Source organism: Anoplophora glabripennis, unplaced genomic scaffold (assembly GCF_000390285.2).
Source record: "Anoplophora glabripennis isolate ALB-LARVAE unplaced genomic scaffold, Agla_2.0 scaffold21, whole genome shotgun sequence".
Taxonomy (NCBI): domain Eukaryota; kingdom Metazoa; phylum Arthropoda; class Insecta; order Coleoptera; family Cerambycidae; genus Anoplophora; species Anoplophora glabripennis.
In genome coordinates this window covers 1,374,335-1,391,847 of record NW_019416454.1, presented here as the reverse complement: position 1 = coordinate 1,391,847, position 17,513 = coordinate 1,374,335, and the positions used below count along the sequence as shown (strand labels likewise).

General features: G+C 32.5%; 2 protein-coding genes across 2 annotated transcripts; both read right to left on the bottom strand.

Annotated features, from left to right (window-relative positions):
* Positions 1-25: 25 nt before the first annotated feature.
* Positions 26-645, bottom strand: LOC108906022. The gene is made up of 2 exons (XM_018709159.2): positions 477-645; positions 26-250 (listed from the first exon to the last, which is right to left on the bottom strand). The coding sequence occupies exons 1-2, from the start codon at positions 561-563 to the stop codon at positions 26-28; spliced, it is 312 nt and encodes a 103-aa protein (XP_018564675.1). The 5' UTR covers positions 564-645.
* A 1,490-nt stretch (positions 646-2,135) lies between these two features.
* On the bottom strand, positions 2,136-16,310 carry LOC108906076. Its single transcript, XM_018709229.1, has 4 exons — positions 16,220-16,310; positions 11,597-12,074; positions 6,027-6,361; positions 2,136-2,607 (listed from the first exon to the last, which is right to left on the bottom strand). The coding sequence occupies exons 2-4, from the start codon at positions 12,064-12,066 to the stop codon at positions 2,213-2,215; spliced, it is 1,200 nt and encodes a 399-aa protein (XP_018564745.1). The 5' UTR covers positions 12,067-12,074; positions 16,220-16,310; the 3' UTR covers positions 2,136-2,212.
* Between the last annotated feature and the right edge of the window lie 1,203 nt (positions 16,311-17,513).

Below are 17,513 nucleotides of genomic sequence, written 5' to 3'. Positions count from 1 at the left end.
TTTTTTTTCTAGATTTGTTAAAATTTCAATTACAGCAATGCCACCTCAACTTAATTATTCTTATTATTAAGTGAATTTTCCTAGCTTTAGCTTTTACTTTGGTTCTTTTTCCAAAACCCAACTCTGGAATATTTACACCTGAACACGAGGCAAACAATCCAGTAATGTTTGCATATTTTTCTTCTATGTCGGTAAGAGGCTGTTCACCTCTTATTTTTCCTGGTATATGGGGTATCCATTCTATAAATGCCTGTAATTTAAAATATACTTAGTAATTTTATTTAAAAGTTGCAATTTGGTATCTATTACATTTTATAAATACATGCTGTCATTTTGTATTTTTTTAGTGTAGGTAAATACTTATAATACGATTTATAAAAAGAGCAATAACTGATAAGTATGTTCACAAGTAAAATATTTTGTTGACTGGTAAATTCACATAAGCTTAGTACTTACTTATTTTTAAGTTCCCTTACCTTTTTCGATCCTTCTGCATTTTTACTGCTCCTCTCATTGCATTCACCTCTTGAGAAATACGTTCCCAGGCTTTCTCCTCTTATCATTTTATTATATCCGTCTGATCAATAATTATTTCCAAAAATTTTGTATATTGCGAACGGGTGGCTTTTTTTGATGGGATATATTTAAAAGTAACAAATAAGTCTAAAAATAGTTTTGATAATTTTATGTTGTGATATTTACCGTTTATATGCAATTTATAAATTCAGAATAACAAAACTGCTGATTAAGAATATAGATATAGATAAAATATTTGACTGATGTCACCGTTTCTGTTCATATAGATTGTTTCCATAATTACCGGTATCTCCCTATAGCAAATAGCGACGTTGCCACAAATAAACTTGAAATAAATTTCAATCAATTTTAATGTCAAGGTATTGTAAACAAGTGTTCTTAGTGCATACCAATATTCTCCAAAATTGAAAAACAAATCAATTTTCATTGAAATCACTTCAAGGTTGATATTAATTTCAATGTTTTTACAGCATAGGGCTGAATGTTCATACAGCATAGGGCTGATTGACTATAAGTAGGTGCGTACTGTGTATAACAAAAGAACTTATTGCAATTTCGAGCAAAACACGGTTGCTACAACGCACGTTATTAAAAAAAAAAAAATAAACATGAATTTGTTTTTTTAATTTGAATTTAACATAATATTTATGAGATTTTTGTTATGAAAGTAAAAAAGATTAGTACGTACATATGCAAAAGTTTTATTGGAACAATTATTTTTATACCATGTTTTTGGTCATTTATTCGTTAGGATTTATTTTAATTTGTCATTTTTGTCTAGTGTAATGAACAGCTACACAAAAAAAAGTTGTCTGTACTTTTCATGCAACCTATGTTATCCGTAGTATTTTTGCTTTCTGATCACGATCCGGTGTCAGAATTGAGCTACATCACAGGAATATCCTAACCTCAAAAAACAGGTAAAAAATAGCGAAAATTCACGAAAACGTGCTAGGAAAAATACAAATTTTTTTTTTCTATATTTAAATGTTTATTTATATGGTTAAAACCTCGCCGAACGTGAATGGCGCTAATATTATTTTTTGAAAATTTGGCCGGCCATCTTGGATCCGCCATCTTGAATTTTGTAAAATTGACCTCGGATCCGTGATTAGCGAGCCCGAAAATCCCCGTATACCAAATTTGGCAAGAATCTGTTATTTTTCGAAAATTCGTGATATTGACCTTAATTGACCCGTTTTTTTGAGGTTAGAAAAAGAACCATCAATTCTGACCACGTATTCACGTTCGGCGGGGTCTTAACCATATAAATGAACATTTGAATATAGACAATTTTTTTTTTAATTTTCCTGTAGTACTCTAGTGAATTTTTGCTATTTTTGACCTGTTTTTTTGAGGTTAGGAAATTCCTTTGATGTGATAACTCAATTCTAACATATGTCACATGAAAAGTACAGACAACTTTTTTTCTTGCGCGGCTGTGTTTTGTTACGTATATGCATAAAATGAATATTCAAATTATTTTGCCGTCTCTTTTTCACAAATACAAATAAAATACAAAAATCTGACTTCTTTATTGTGAAACATGTCAACTTCTTCGCTATAATACAAAAAATAAATAAATAAATATCCTTAACTAAACATCACATTTCTAAAACTCGAAGCGGAATGCAAAAAGTAAAACACAACCTCCACATCACAAATCAAAAAGACCTTATTTGCTACTCGAATTACTGTCTTCGTTCACACCCCTGTCCTCTTTACCACTGTCGTTGCCGCTCTCCCCCAACATGTATTTCTTGATACCCTGTTCTAGCACGTTCCTTAAAATTTTACTGTCCTTTAAAATGTCGAAGCCACTGTCCGGGCACGGCCTCTTCTTACCGTTCTTCTTGGAAGGAGTGTCGGTGTCACTGGAATGCCCTTCGGCGTGGTTGGGAAAGGCGAGCCTTTGCAGTAGACCGCCGAACATTGGCAGCAGCGTCAACAGCTGCGTTCCCACCAGCCTCTCAAACTCCAGTTTCTGCTTTTCCAGTTCCAGCCTCTGCTTCTCGATTTCTAGGTTTTCTTTTTGGACGTCCAGTAGACTCTTTAGGATGCCCGAGACATCTACAACCGAAAAAGAGCAATAAAATAATCATATAGAAATGTTTTAAAGGCCGATAAAATTTGGTGACTCTAACACAGAAATCAGAATATACTTTTCCGAAGGATTTTGGTGCGCTGAATCCTAAGTCCAAATTTCTCATTGGCTCTGGTTTTCGAGATATCCTAACCTAAAAGTGTCAAAATCGCGATTTTTTGACATATTTGAGGTTATGTTCATGGATAGGTAATTTTTTTGCTAAAACCATTAATGGGGTCGTAAAGTACTATTTTCTAGAAAACCTCTACTTAATTTATAAAATAGGTGTTTCACGAATATACCAGGGAGGTATGCGATTTGGGGTAAAAATATTCAGTAGTTTTTTTTATTAACGTTTTCATTTCTGGCGAACTCTTTTCAAAAGATTTATGCACTTGGTGGATTTCTCTGTCTATTTCTACCTTCCAGAGCACAAGTGGCGAATTTGACAATAATTCAAAATCATTTTTATTATCTAGGGACACCAATCAAGACCTGGTAAGTATCCCTGCTTTCTGTGAGTATGGGACAATATAGATGAGAAGAATCTCTATTAGTAAAAAATTGTATTTTATGGGCCCTTACGCGGATTGTTTCCCAGATAACTTAGGTGAGTATAGCGAAGAACAAGGCGAAGATATCACCAAGATGTAAAGGAAATGGAAAATAGGTATCAGGGTAAGTGGGATGTGAACATAATGGCGGACTGCTGTTGGATGTTGAAAAGACAATGTAAGGTTAGGAATAAAAAGATAACCCACTACATCTACCGTTGTTTTTGCATCACCTCAATAGTAAATGTTGTGAAAATTTAGTATGCCGTGTCTAGTACAACATTCATCCCTAAAAAGCACATTGCTTGTAAAATCCCGATCTTGCGCTATTTGATGTCGAAACCATCGGCAAAATTCCACACGGGGCTGAAAATCACTGTTATTTAATGCCTGAACCCTTTGTACATGTGAGGGCTGTAATAATTCTTCCCGTAGTACACGCTAGATGGTACTGTTAGATACGCCCACTTCTCGGTCAATGTCGCTAGTAATACTGCAACACACAACGCACGTGCACAAGATGCACAGGGTCGGCTTACATTTATGGTTATTTTTCTTAATTAATTTTTACGAAAACGCACTTCAAGGAACGCACTTATTTCAGAAACACCCTATATACCAACACTATAGAGAACATTGTTAGTGTACAGGTCTAGCGACGGACGAAAATTTGTCGCATTCAAGACAGTCGATTAAATTGTAAATGTGTGGGTTGCTATTGGCTTCCTTCAAACTTATTAGAGACGTTATTTTTTATTTAGTGCATTGATTCATTGAATTTTCTACCGATGAATTAAAAACTAGCCCTCACTAAAATGATGAATAAAACACGGGCAATGATTACCTATAAATGCGCATTTTTAAAAATCAATAGGCATGATGTCAGTAATCAATAATCACTAAAATTATGTATTTATCTAATGAAATCTGATTCATGGAAAAAACATATTTATTTTTATATTATGGGCGAGATTAATAATATTTTTGATAAAATAAAACTACAAAATACAGCAAATCGTCATGATAGGTTGATCAGAGCGAATTACGGCACATCTATGTAAATGTTATTTTGTCATTTGTACTTCGACAATATCCGCAGTATTTATCTTCGTTTAAATATTTTGTGTTTCCCAACTATCAGTTGCTTAGTTAAGTATTTGAAAAGTTTCTAGAAGAAGGAGAAAAAAGAATGCTCAACAGCTGCGAGTTAATAAATATCAAAAAGACTATGTGATAAAAAGTTTATCCATGCATAAATTGGTGCTGCAATACAAAGAACAGTCTTGCGACACATTTTTGGAAAAACTCGTATTAACTGATGAAGATGACATAAAAGTTGAAGAAAAGACGAGACCAACATCAAAGCTGTTTTTGGCATGATTTAAGCCATGTGAAAGTGACGGCCTCAGGAGCGTTTGAATTTAGTCGGTGCAAAACCAATGATGCAACTATGATCACGTTAATACTGTGAGGAAAAATCTCAGATGCATGAGCCATGAAACGCGATAGAATGTTGAAGGATGAAGTGAGGAAAACTGTAAGTACCAGTTTGGGGAAACAAGTAAAAAAATGAGGTATAATGCTTTGCAAAAACTGTCCCACGATAGCAGGATCGCCTGATGGAATCTGTGAAGACAGTATTATTGAAATTAAATGTACCACGAATATGAAGACTTTTTAAATTATGTGGAAAAAGGAAAACCGACCCAGAAGTTTTGTGTGCAGATGGCAGCTATAAGTAAATGTATTTATCAGGGCTTCAAAATAGTCCAAGCATTCTGTCACGGATTAATGTTAAATTTGCAGAAATTATTACCTGGACAAAAAAAATATGACCGTATAGAAAATTAAATTTTAAATTGAGTTTCTTGTTCTTTAAATTCGATCCAATATGGCGAACATGGTTAAAAAAATCGCAAAGTTGAAAAAAACGGTTTTTCTAAAATAACTAAAAAAATATAGCACGGATTGAAAAATTTTAAATGAGAAAGCTGTAGGTTTTAAAAAGATCTATCGACTGATTTTTTTAAAGTATCGATTGCCCATACGTGCCCATATTTGCTATTTACTGCAAGCATATAGCCCGCGGCAAGCCAAAAAAGTACATTTTTGAAAAATTTAAAAATATTAATTATTTTTCGAGATATATCGATTTTTTGAAAAAAAAGGCGCTCTCGAAAATTGGCTAGATCTTCTCAGCGGATAGCCCTACAGTAACGATTTTCGGTTTATTTTCTTCGTAGAGTTATATTATCATGCTGTTAAAAAATGTTGACGATTTTATTAATTTTAAGGATCAAAAAATGACTGAAAAAGTTGCACTTTTTTTGGGTATGTTTTTTTCAAATAACTATTTAAATTTTTATTATTTTTTTGTACTTAATCTGGGGTAGCTAAACACGAATATTATAGCATTTTCGCCTTAGAAGCAAAATAGACCCGTAAATGTTTAGTTTTCTTTCTTTAAAAGTCATTTTCATAAAATAAAACCGTTTTTGCGTGACTTAAAAATTAAAATGTCAAAATTTTTCTACTAAACATTTTATTTTCTACAGAAATAAAATATGTTTTTGGAAATAGTAAATACTTCCGAACGTCATAGAGCAGTTTTTCAAAATCTGTCATCATGCCTATTGTACGAAATTCACCGAATGTTACATAATTAATTTAATAACGTTTTATTGAAATTATAATGCGCGTCAATCGTCAATGAATTTAAACAATCGCCCAATACCTCTGCCAAAGAAAAGTAATTTTAGGTAAAGTATATTTAATTTTAATAACTTTTATACGACATCACCTTCAATCACCCTGAATCTCCCGCATTTTATCGATTAAACCCTACATACCTTGCTGGTTGAGTCCTAAGCCTCCACCGCCCCCCAGGGCGTCTTTCTTGAGGGGATTTTGACCGTTCTGCACGCTGCTGACGGCGGCGGCGTTTGGCAGCCCGTTTAGAATTAGCAGGGGGAAAGGAATGGTAGGTGTTGACCCATTGGCGTGCCTGACTCCTTGAAGGGGGATCTGTAAGTTGTTGTGGAGGACTTTGGGCTGGGGCAATGCCGGCGGTTTGGGCGCTATCTTCACGGGCTCCTGTTCGTCCTTCTCCTTGGTGTCGATGACGTGCAGACTCGGGGTCAGGGAGGGCATTCGGTGGGCTTCCTCGTCGAACTCGGTGTCGGATCTAAAATGATTAGCGTCAATAAATGTCGATGTACAGGGTGTCACAATCTTATGTGTGCTTGGTACTACCACGGAGTCTAAGGGTAAGTTTTCACAGTCACGGAATTTGCCATTTTAAATGATGGAATCTGATATTTAGACCAGGGCGGATCTATCGAAATATTCTTGGATGTAAGAGGGGGCAAGCCAATTTTTGCTGGAATACCTTCAATACAATTCACATAATAAAAGTGTAGATCCCTAGATCTGGGCGAGGTCCGGAATACTGTCAAAATTGCAAAAATATTTAAAAAATTTTTAAAAAATGCCTATTTTATCTGTGTTTTTTTACTTATATCTTGGAACCTATGCATTTTGGAAGAATATAGAAGAGGAGTTTTAGAATTGAATTTTACACTATATACTATAAGTTAAAAATGTTTAAATTTATTACCGATGTTGCAAAATAGTAATAATTGAAGAAATAAAAAGGCAAAATAATCAAGTTTTTTGGATATTTTTAAAAAAATTTTTAATTGCTTCGAGGGGCATTCTAATTTTGATAAAAAAAACTATAACGTATAATAAAACAACACACCAAATTTTATTAAAATCGATTCGATAGTTTTCGCAAATTTTCTGAAACCAAATTTTCGAATTTTCAAAATGTTGCACAGTCTCAATAGACCAGTGCCTTCAAAAATGGTAAAAAGTGAAAAAAAATTTAGTAGGATGAAACCCATTGGAAAAGGAAGAGAATATAACAGAAATGAAAAGAAAAATAATTTACGGGCGATCTGAGGTCGGGAAGGGGAAGGGGGTGAGTTTTTAAGGGTAAAAAACGGTTTCCCTTGATTTCCGGAAAAACTACAAGTCTTATGGAAAAAAGTTAAATGGCAAAGTTGTAGGTAATAAAAAGATCTACAACTTTTGTATTTACACTTTTTTCACATAACCTCAAAATTTATGTGAAAAATTCAAATAACCAAGTTTTTGGTTTTTTATTTTTATCTTTTACAAACAAATTTTTTTTTCACGAAATTTGGTGAAAACTTACCTATTTATGTCCCAAACACGCTGTAATTTTTTTGATTTGAAATATTTATTTTTTCACCTTATTTTTACTTAATATCGAAAAAGCACCCTAATTTTCAATCGAAAATTCTCACGTCAAAATATCTGCTTTTTTAAAAACGTCGGTGGGCTTTTTCTTCGTTGAAATCTCTACTTTCTGATGGTGTAAAAAAATATATACATTACTATGGTAAGTTTTCTCAGGAAATGCAAAGAAACGAACTAGAATCCAAAAAATTTTTTCTAATTATGTAGTTTTGAGCTGTTTATTAAAATTTACACTTTAATTACTCGAAAAACGTAAGATTCCATGTTACATTGATAAACAAAAAAATTACAAGTCGAAATATACTATTATAATTAACAACCAAATAAGTTAATAAAGTTAATAAGACATCTACAATATTTTGAGAAAGTTGTAGAGTCTTCTTTCGTTTCTTTGCATTTCCTGAGAAAATTTACCATAGTAATGTATATTTGCCCACCGACGTTTTTAAAGAAGCAGATATTTTGACGTGAGAATTTTCGATTGAAAATTAGGGTGCTTTTTCGATATTAAGTAAAAATAAGGTGAAAAAATAAATATTTCAAATCAAAAAAATTACAGCGTGTTTGGGACATAAATAGGTAAGTTTTCACCAAATTTCGTGAAAAAAAAATTTTTTTTTGTAAAAATAAAAATAAAAAACCAAAAACTTGGTTATTTGAATTTTTTTCACATAAATTTTGAGGTTATGTGAAAAAAGTGTAAATACAAAAGTTGTAGATCTTTTTATTACCTACAACTTTGTCATTTAACTTTTTTCCATAAGACTTGTAGTTTTTCTGGAAATCAAGGGAAACCGTTTTTTACCCTTAAAAACTCACCCCCTACCCTTTCCCGACCTCAGATCGCCCGTAAATTATTTTTCCTTTCATTTCTGTTATATTCTCTTTCTTTTCCAATGGGTTTCATCCTACTATAATTTTTTTTGGTTTCAAAAATTATCGACCCTGGTCTACAAATAAATTTAGATATTTGAAAATTTTTTCACATAGAAAAAACCGCTCAATCTTGCAAATGGTTTTTGAAAAATTGAAATCGGTTGATTAGGACGGCCACAGTAAATTTCTTTTTATTTTTAATGAATTATATTACATTTATCAATTTGCAATTTTGTTTTTTTCAAAAATTATAGTTTTAAAGTACTCGGAAAGGCGCTTCTTAAAAAAAAATGTTAAATTCCGTTTATTGGTTCTCGAGATATAAGCGGTCAAAGTTTATCGGCATTTGCCGTTAATTTCTAAAAATTTAGCAATAATCTTTGATAAAGTGGCTTCGCTTTTCCGAGTTCTAAGTTGGAAAAAAATTTTCATATCCATAAGTTATAGGCAACATAGATAAATCAGCGGAAAAGCAAAACACAAAGTGGGGGAGGGGGCTTTCGCTCCGAGACTGAATTTGGAGGTTCAAAATCTGAAGGTACGAAAAAAATTGCATTATCTCGTCTCTAATGAACCAATTTCGATCTTTTTTTTAATCCGATGTCTCGCGAACCAAGGAATTCGAATATCGTAATGCCAACAGTCTAATTTGCACATATTTTATTATAAACAAAGTTTATTATTTATGCATTAAGTATACTGTATATTTTACCTTATGCTATTGCATTTTTTCAATGAAAAAAATTTGTTTACGTATATATTTCAACACTAAATATGAATGTATTTAGTTATAATTACAATTACATTACAATTATTTAAATAATTTTTGTTTAAACAAATTTAAAACAAATTGTTTTATTTGGAGAATAATTTTTTTGTTAAATACAGATAAAATTAAGGAAAAATAGTACTTTAAAATTATAATTTTTGAAAAAAACTAAATTGCATTATGATAAATGTAATCTAATTGTTTAAAAATAAAAAAAAGAGTGTTAACTTTAAAAATTTACTGTGACCGATTTCAATTTTTTAAAAACAATTTGAAAGGTTGAGCGGTCTTTTCTATGTGAAAAAATGTTCAAGTATCCACATGCTTTATTTAAGGCTGTGCAACATTTTGAAAATTCGAAAATTTTGTTTCAACATTTTTTTCAAAAAATTATTTTGCGAAAACTATAGAACCGATTTTAATGAAATTTGGTGTATTGTTTTATTATACTCTAAAGTTTTTTTTTATCAAAATTAGAATGCCCTCGGAGCAGTTAAAATATTTTAAAAAATTATCCAAAGAACTTGATTATTTTGCCTTTTTTTCATCAATTATTGCTATTTTGCAACATCGGTAATAAATTTAAACATTTTGAACTTCCAGCATATTGTACAAAATTCAATTCTAAAACTTTTTTATTCTTCAAAATTCTTCCAAAATGCATAGGTACCAAGATATAATTAAAAAACTTAGATACGATAGGTAAGTTTTTAAACATGTTTGCAATTTTGAAAATGTTTCAGACCTCGCCCAGATTTAGGGATCTACACTTTTATTATGTGAATTGTACTGAAGGTAATCCCGACAAAATTTGCTTGCCCCCTCTCACATCCACCTCGACACAGATCCGTCTAATTGTCATTTGAAAATATACGTGGCGGGAAATTTAAGTTTGAAGAAACAAACAGTTTCGTTTTCGTTGGATATAATCACTCACAAATTCAGTAGATTATTCAGTTGACCATAGAAAATGATATTAATATGATTGTTACTATAAAATGTACATTTTGTTACTTTACATTTTCCTCACAAAAATAGAAGAGATCTTTGGAAAAGGCTTTTCGGATAAGTATAATATTTTTGCAGTTTTAAACAGAAAGATTTAATTAATAAAATAAATGGGTACCTATTCGGTATATTTTACAAATAACAAAAAGTACGTGTCATTATTTTTGTCTGATGAGTCTCTGGTTTATGATTTGACTAATTTTTTGTAACATCCTATAGAATTGTATTTTTAATTCATCAAATTACAAAAAATATAAATTTGTCTGCTAAAAGACTAAGAAGATATGAATTTAAACTTACTTTGCAACTTTTGACAATATTTCTTGAGGAAAAATGTTTTTGTGTTTGTTCTTTGTGTTTAATGTAGTGGATGTACTTTAGAATATGAAAAAAAAAACGTGGAAAAATGATCAATTTTGACAAAGAGAAGACGAGAAACTTCTACTAAATTTGGAGATTGGCACTTTAAATTTTCCAATCTCTCTGTATAGAAATGATGACGAGGTTGATGAATTGATGCAAATCTGACTGAACCAAAAATGTCTACGCTAAAGTTGGTCAAATGTGTAAGAATGATTAATACTGAAAAATATTGGAACTGATAATGAAAACCACTATATCTCAAAATATCAAATTTGCTATTACTTTCTGAAATAATTTTCTTAGATAGCTGAATAATTATTCTTGACTTATGTCAATAATTCTAAAGTGGCAAATGAAATTAAAAAAGTAGCTTAAATAGTAAATTTTTATTTTCCAAACTTTCTTACTTTAAAAAAATAAAACTATTAGGTAACTCCTTTAATATTTTTGCAGTAACAATATTTTTGGATTCGTTCTGTGTAGCAAAAGTTTTATTTTTACGATCATAAGTACATTTTTTATTTTACCTTTCTTTCTGCTGCATTAATTTTCCGAAATTTCTCTAAAACTGACAAATTTTTGTCTTTATTATAAAACAACACACTTTATTTATCTGTCAAAAAACTGTCAATCAAGAATAGTGTAATTAATTTTTCATTACTCACGTGAAATCTTTTAAAATCATGGTTGAACCTTCGCGGATTAAATATTTATCAAAATTTCCATTCTCCGCCAAAATTTAATGCAATGCAAATTTTTAATCCTCTGCTCCGCCATCATTATTTGCCTTTCCAAAATAAATTCAAGGCTCTGTAGCCACGCAACAGCAAGAGAAACATTTCACGAAAGACAAAACAGACTGGGGATCTGGATTTTTCAAATTTGCAATTCGAAAATTATCCTTTCCAGGCCCTGTCAATTTGACAGGAACCTTAGCACGTGGGAACAATGAGAATAATAAAATAATGGCTTGTTTCTATTTGTTTACCCTGTCCAGATCGTAATTGTTTGATTTTTTTGAGATTTATTTCCCTTACATGCAAGTGCTATTAAATTGTAATGTATTGGGTATTTTTTTTATCAAGGAAAGTGGTACCATTGTACAATGGTGGTACTTACCCATTCATGCTGTTGGTGGTGAACGACTCCATATCATCGTTGATGTCGATCTCATCTATGACCTCCTGCTTGATGTCCTCGCACCTGGGTCCCTCGAAGATGTTGTCCTTGTACAAGTTCTGGGTCTTGTTCTGGTTCTTCTTGCTGAGGATCTCGTCCATGGCTTTGAAGTGGGGCCAGTCGGGATCCACGGTGCCGATGCCGGTGCCTGTCTGCATCGACCTCTTAATCCTGTGATACAAGCATTTCAGGTTCCTGATCCTTGTCTTAATTTCGTCGGGGGTTCTGTAAAATCCGCGATGTTGCATATTGGCGGCCAACAGTCGCATGACGGGGGCTTTTCGGTGGGTGAGGTACAGTTTGTTTTGGATTTGGGGGCTGCCCCACAGCTGTATTAGTAATTTAGTCTCGTCTTCGCGAAAGTTGGTCGTTCTTTTCTTTTGCAACGTGCGCAACGCTTGAGAGTCCATTTTGCGGTCTGGGAAACAATCAATGATTGACTGAGTAAATTTTTTGTTGTTTGGCTTTTCGGATATTTTGCTAGTAAACAAATTTTGTTCGATTGTCTCTTTTTAATGTAAGACGTTTTAGTAAACAGGGTGGCTCGTGAATCGCGTCTCTTTTTTTCTTTACTTGCACTCGTTTTGCTACAGGCTGTAACTGGTTTACGAATACAAGCTGCCTGGAAATTAGGAGCAAAAAATTTAAGGGGAGATCCTACTCATAAAGATAACGGCATAAACTCCTACAACAATTCTTCCAAAATTCAGTATTAAGGGAGTTACATAACCTCAAACTTATCTTAAATTAATTTTTTTCACTAACTTTTTTTTGGTTGAGTGTTTTTTTCCCAAATTTGGTACTAACAACAAACTACTTCTATGAAAAAAATGTCATCAAAATTTCAAAGCTACAAAGGGCTTACTGACAAGAAATTTTATGATAACTTGTTTTTTAATGAATTGAACAACTAAAATTCCGGTAAATCATCTTAGTTATTTTTTAAATTGCAATTAAAGTTGATAGAAGATAAGTAGAATTTAATACTTACAATCGTATGAAACGAAATTGTCTTTTTTGTTCAAATCTTGTTTTATTTATACTGAAAAGTTAGTAAATTTAAATCGGTTTTAAGAATGCCCCTAAACATTAAATACGTTATTTTGTTAGAAACAATTATAGGCCAAGAAAATAAGCTGGGAAATTACCATTTCGCGACTTTTTGTTTCGGCAAGCTGAATTTATCACTATAGATGCTAAATATTATGTACAATAACATATTAGTTTTCAAAGTCATAAAAATGGGGTAGATTGTTTACAGGGTGGTCAATTGTATAATTTTCACGTAAATTCACGTTTTTCGCTTATAACTTTTTTCCGTTCACTTCCACAAGAAAACAGTAAAGTACTTTTTTTTCGTCTTCAAAAGACGTACAAAACTAGCACTCGAGTACAAAAAAATATTGATTAGATCAAAAGTTATAAACAGAAGAATTTTATTTATGACTTTTGAATTAAACATTTATAAACTGCGTTATTATTACCAGAACGTTTTGGCACCGCATCCTCTCATTCCTTATCACTGTCTAATAACTCACACGAAACCTGGAATCGGTAAATTGAATAATTTACAAGTTATTGGCTTATAATCAAATTAACTAATTATTAGTCTGGACGATCCCGAGGATCTTCCACAATCGCACTGATTGTTTTCATGGTAGATTTCATAATAACACATTGAAATTTATCATTTTTTTTTTAATTTCAAATTTGCAACCTGGATTTTTTTTTATTTTTTAGCCTTAGTTGCAAAATGAAATATACGACGCACGAGCTTGATATAGTTATATATTATTCGGAAAGCTTATGAAAAGAGCTTTAAGTTAAAAAAAAAATCGTCAAGAATCGTTGAAAAACAACGGAGTTACAGACTGTCAAAGTTGACGGCCTATTGTTAAACAAATTGGATTGAGATTATTCTTACAAACTGTGAAATGACATCCAGTACGTTGGTTTTATGACTTATACAGGGTGGTTTGGAAAAAATTGCCATACATTCTGGGGATGATACAACATTAAAATATAAGAATATTGTCCCCAAGGATCATGGGTCTATTGTCGTTTGTTGTTTGAGTTGCAGCATAAAATATGATTTTTTAAAATCAAATTTTTCATATTTTTTCAAAAAACAATGTAATGCAATAAAATTTTAAGTAAGTTTTTGACGGCGTTAAATACGTCAGTATTATTAGTTTTTTTATCATCTGATGGAGGTCGTTAGCTACGATCTTTTCTGGTGATATTTGATGACATAATTTTTTTGAGACTAGATTTTATACAATGTATGTTATACAGGGTGGGCCATTAGTGCGAGAAAGTAAAATAATTCCCTTGTTACTCATAATACAGAAAAAAAGTTTACATAAAAGTTGTACAGAATCAAGCAACCTAAACTACAAAATTAATTTGAAGCATACAGGGCGATGAGTAAAAACGGGACACGCCAGAGATTTCATTTTTTAAATGGAACACCCTATATATTTTTAAACATATGGATTTCCGAGAAAATTCTATGTATGGCAATATAAACAGTTTATCAGTGCGGGGTTGCCAAGTTATACAGAAAATTCTTCGAATTTTGGAAAAAACATGATCTCGAAGAAGTTGTATTCACTTTCAGCTACTAATACTTGGAATAAAATAATTAGACAGAGTTATAGGCAAATGTTAGACAAAAGCTCCTTTATTAGCTAATATCTACATTTTGTACAGGGCATTTTTTATAATACGATCATTTTTAGAAAGTTTACACTTGATTTTATAAAATTTTTCAAATGGAACACCCTGTATTTTATTGTTCTATTTTATTCACATATCGGTCCGCTCCAACTTTTATTAAGCATGTTCTATATCTAAAATTGTTAGTTTTTAAGATATAGCAACATTTCTGAAAAAACTTAATTTTTATTATTTTATAGAATACCACAAATAAATATTAAATAATAAAATTAACTCAAAATGAAATGATAAATTATGAATCGATAAGTTGACACAATGTGACAGTTTTTTCTAAAGTAATTTCGTGCGACTGAAAATAATAAAAATTAGGTTTTTCCAAAAATGTTGCTATATTTGAAAAACTAACAACTTTAGGTGTAGAACATACTTAATAAAAGTTGAAGTGGACAGATATGTGAATAAAATAGAACAATAAAATACAGCGTGTTCCATTTGAAAAATTTTAGAAAATCAAGTTTGAACTTTTTAAAAATGATCGAATTATAAAAAATACCCTGTATAAAACATCGATATTAGCGATAAAAGAGTCTTTGCCTAACATTTACCTATAACTCGGTCAAATATTTTTGCTCCAAGTGTTAGTAGTCGAAAGTTAATTCAACTTCTTCGAGGTCATGCTTTTTCCGAAATTCGAAGAATTTTCTACAAAACTTGGCAAGCCCGCACTAAAATATTAAACTGTTTATGTTGCCATATATATAGAACTTTCTCATAAATCTATATGTTTAAAAATATACAGGGTGTTCCATTTAAATATGTAGTCTTTGGCGTGTCCCGTTTTTACTAATCGCCCTGTATGTTTTAAATTAATTTTGTCCTTTAGGTTTTTTGATTATGTACAACTTCCATATAAACTTTTTTTCTGTATTATGAATAACAAGGGAGTTATTTTACTTTCTCACACTAATGGCCCACCTTGTATATTGTAACATAGAATTCTCCGTTTTTGAGAAAAATGCGATTGACAGACCCCAAAGTAAAGCAGTTTCTATTCGTTAATATACAAGGTGTCCGGAAACAAATGCGCCATGATTCAAAGGTGCATGACCGATTGCATAAACTTGCGTGACCGATTTAGACCAAGACTTCGAACAATTTTGCTTAAAAATTTGTGTTAGTATTAGTTAAAATAGAACAAAACGTGTTTTTGAAGACAGATAACTTCTTAAGCAAAGTCATATAAATCTAACTTAAGCTACATAGGTTTATTTTTATCTAAAAAAGCTTTTTCGTTTGTGTATGTTAAATAATAGAATATGGTCGGCTTTGAGACAGTCAATCGCACTTTTCTCAAATACAGTGAGAAAAATGTATTGTTACATTATAATATGCCATATATTAAAAGACTTTTCCTAAAATGGGCAAAAACTATAAAAACAAACATAATTAGTATTTTCTAAAACTTGTTTGTACCAAATTTGAATGCATTCCATTGTTTTTGAAAAACATTTGGCTAAAACTTGATTTATCCTGTATTTCAAAAACACAAGACCATGATCCACAGGAAGCAATCGTCTTATTTTGTGATGTTCTATCGATTTCTGAATTTATGGTACCTTTCTCCAAAACATCCTGTGTAATAAACTTGCACTAAGTACACGTTTGCGCGAAACATAACAACCTCGGGTATAGATCTAACAGGGATATTGATTTGCTAATATTACAGCTGACTTTATCCCCACGGACCGAACATCGCAAAACGCTTCGTGGTCGACAAACAACGCAATAAAAGATCTGCGAAAAAACCGTACTTATAAAAAATTTCAGGTAACGATTTGTACCTGGGCAATTCCTACTACCTGCAACTCGGAGAGTCGAACTTACTTCGTCCTCCGCAGCTTCCCACCGTCCAGAGTACTTAACCTTGAGGACACCTGCACTATAATGACTGCAAACTGATAACGGTGCGCTATCGCAATTGATGCAAGTGCGACACTGTGACGTACATCGGAGCCGACACAACTAAACCTGAGTAGCAAGGGGAAAGGGTGCTAAACCACCCTACTGAAATAGGATCGATGGGACGACACACGCGCAGCTCCTCGTCGCACTTAAGTATACGGGATAAGGGCCGAGGGCCAGCTTTCTCCTTTCCCCTCGGGGCGGGAAAATCGCGCGCCGTACGGATTTGGCGAGTAACGGTATCGGGCGCCGGCTTTCAGCTGTTTCGGCGGGGCCTCGAGATTGGCGCGATTGTCTCCGTGAGGCGGTTGGGGAAGGGGGAGAGCGTTAAGCTTTAAGTCGATTTATGCGGCGTGAGTTACCGGCCTAGGAAGGAGTTTAGGTGGCATCTGTTGATGTGTGTGTAGTACTATGGGGTTTACAATTGTTTGCTCGAGTCCGAGGGGTGAAACGTACAGGGTGGCCATGCGAAAATTATCTCGTGACCAATTTATTCTTCGAGGCAGAGAAAAAAGTCAAAACAACTGAAGAGAAGTAACAATATCTAAAGGACCACGGATTAATTACACTAAAAAGTGGTCTCGGTCAAAATTGAAAAAATTGTTGTGGATACGAGTTATTTTTGGCCTCTAGAATAAAGTTCCGATTATAAAAATACCAGCAGTTGGTTTGTTTTTCTGTATTTGGCCACTTTTACTCCTTTTTTAGCATTTCAAACACGTATCACTGCGGATAGCGATGTCACCCGTTTACAAGGTAAAGCCCACGAATATACTACTAGCCCATCCGCACCCTTAATCTCTCCCCCCCAAACAGGTCAAAAACTGATCCGAAGAGGAGTTAAACGCATATACAGGGTGTTTCAGGATTAAGTCGACAAACTTTAAGAAGATATACCTCATAAAAAAATAAGAAAAAAATCAAGTACATATAAATTCTTTTCCAGAGACGCTTCATTTTCGAAATATAGGGCGTTAAAGATTTTTAAAAAAATTCGAATTTTTTAAATAACTTCTAAATGAAGACGGCTATTTAAGCCAAATTAGGCATGACACATCTTCTTATAAGATACCATTTTTCCATAGAAGCAGAAGTTCCGCAAGCAACCAGTGGCGGAGTTATGGGGACCCAGACTCATTAAATTATAAAAAAAATTAATACGGCCCTACTGAAAATAAAAAATGATGCTGTTTTTAGATAGAACAGTTTGTTATTG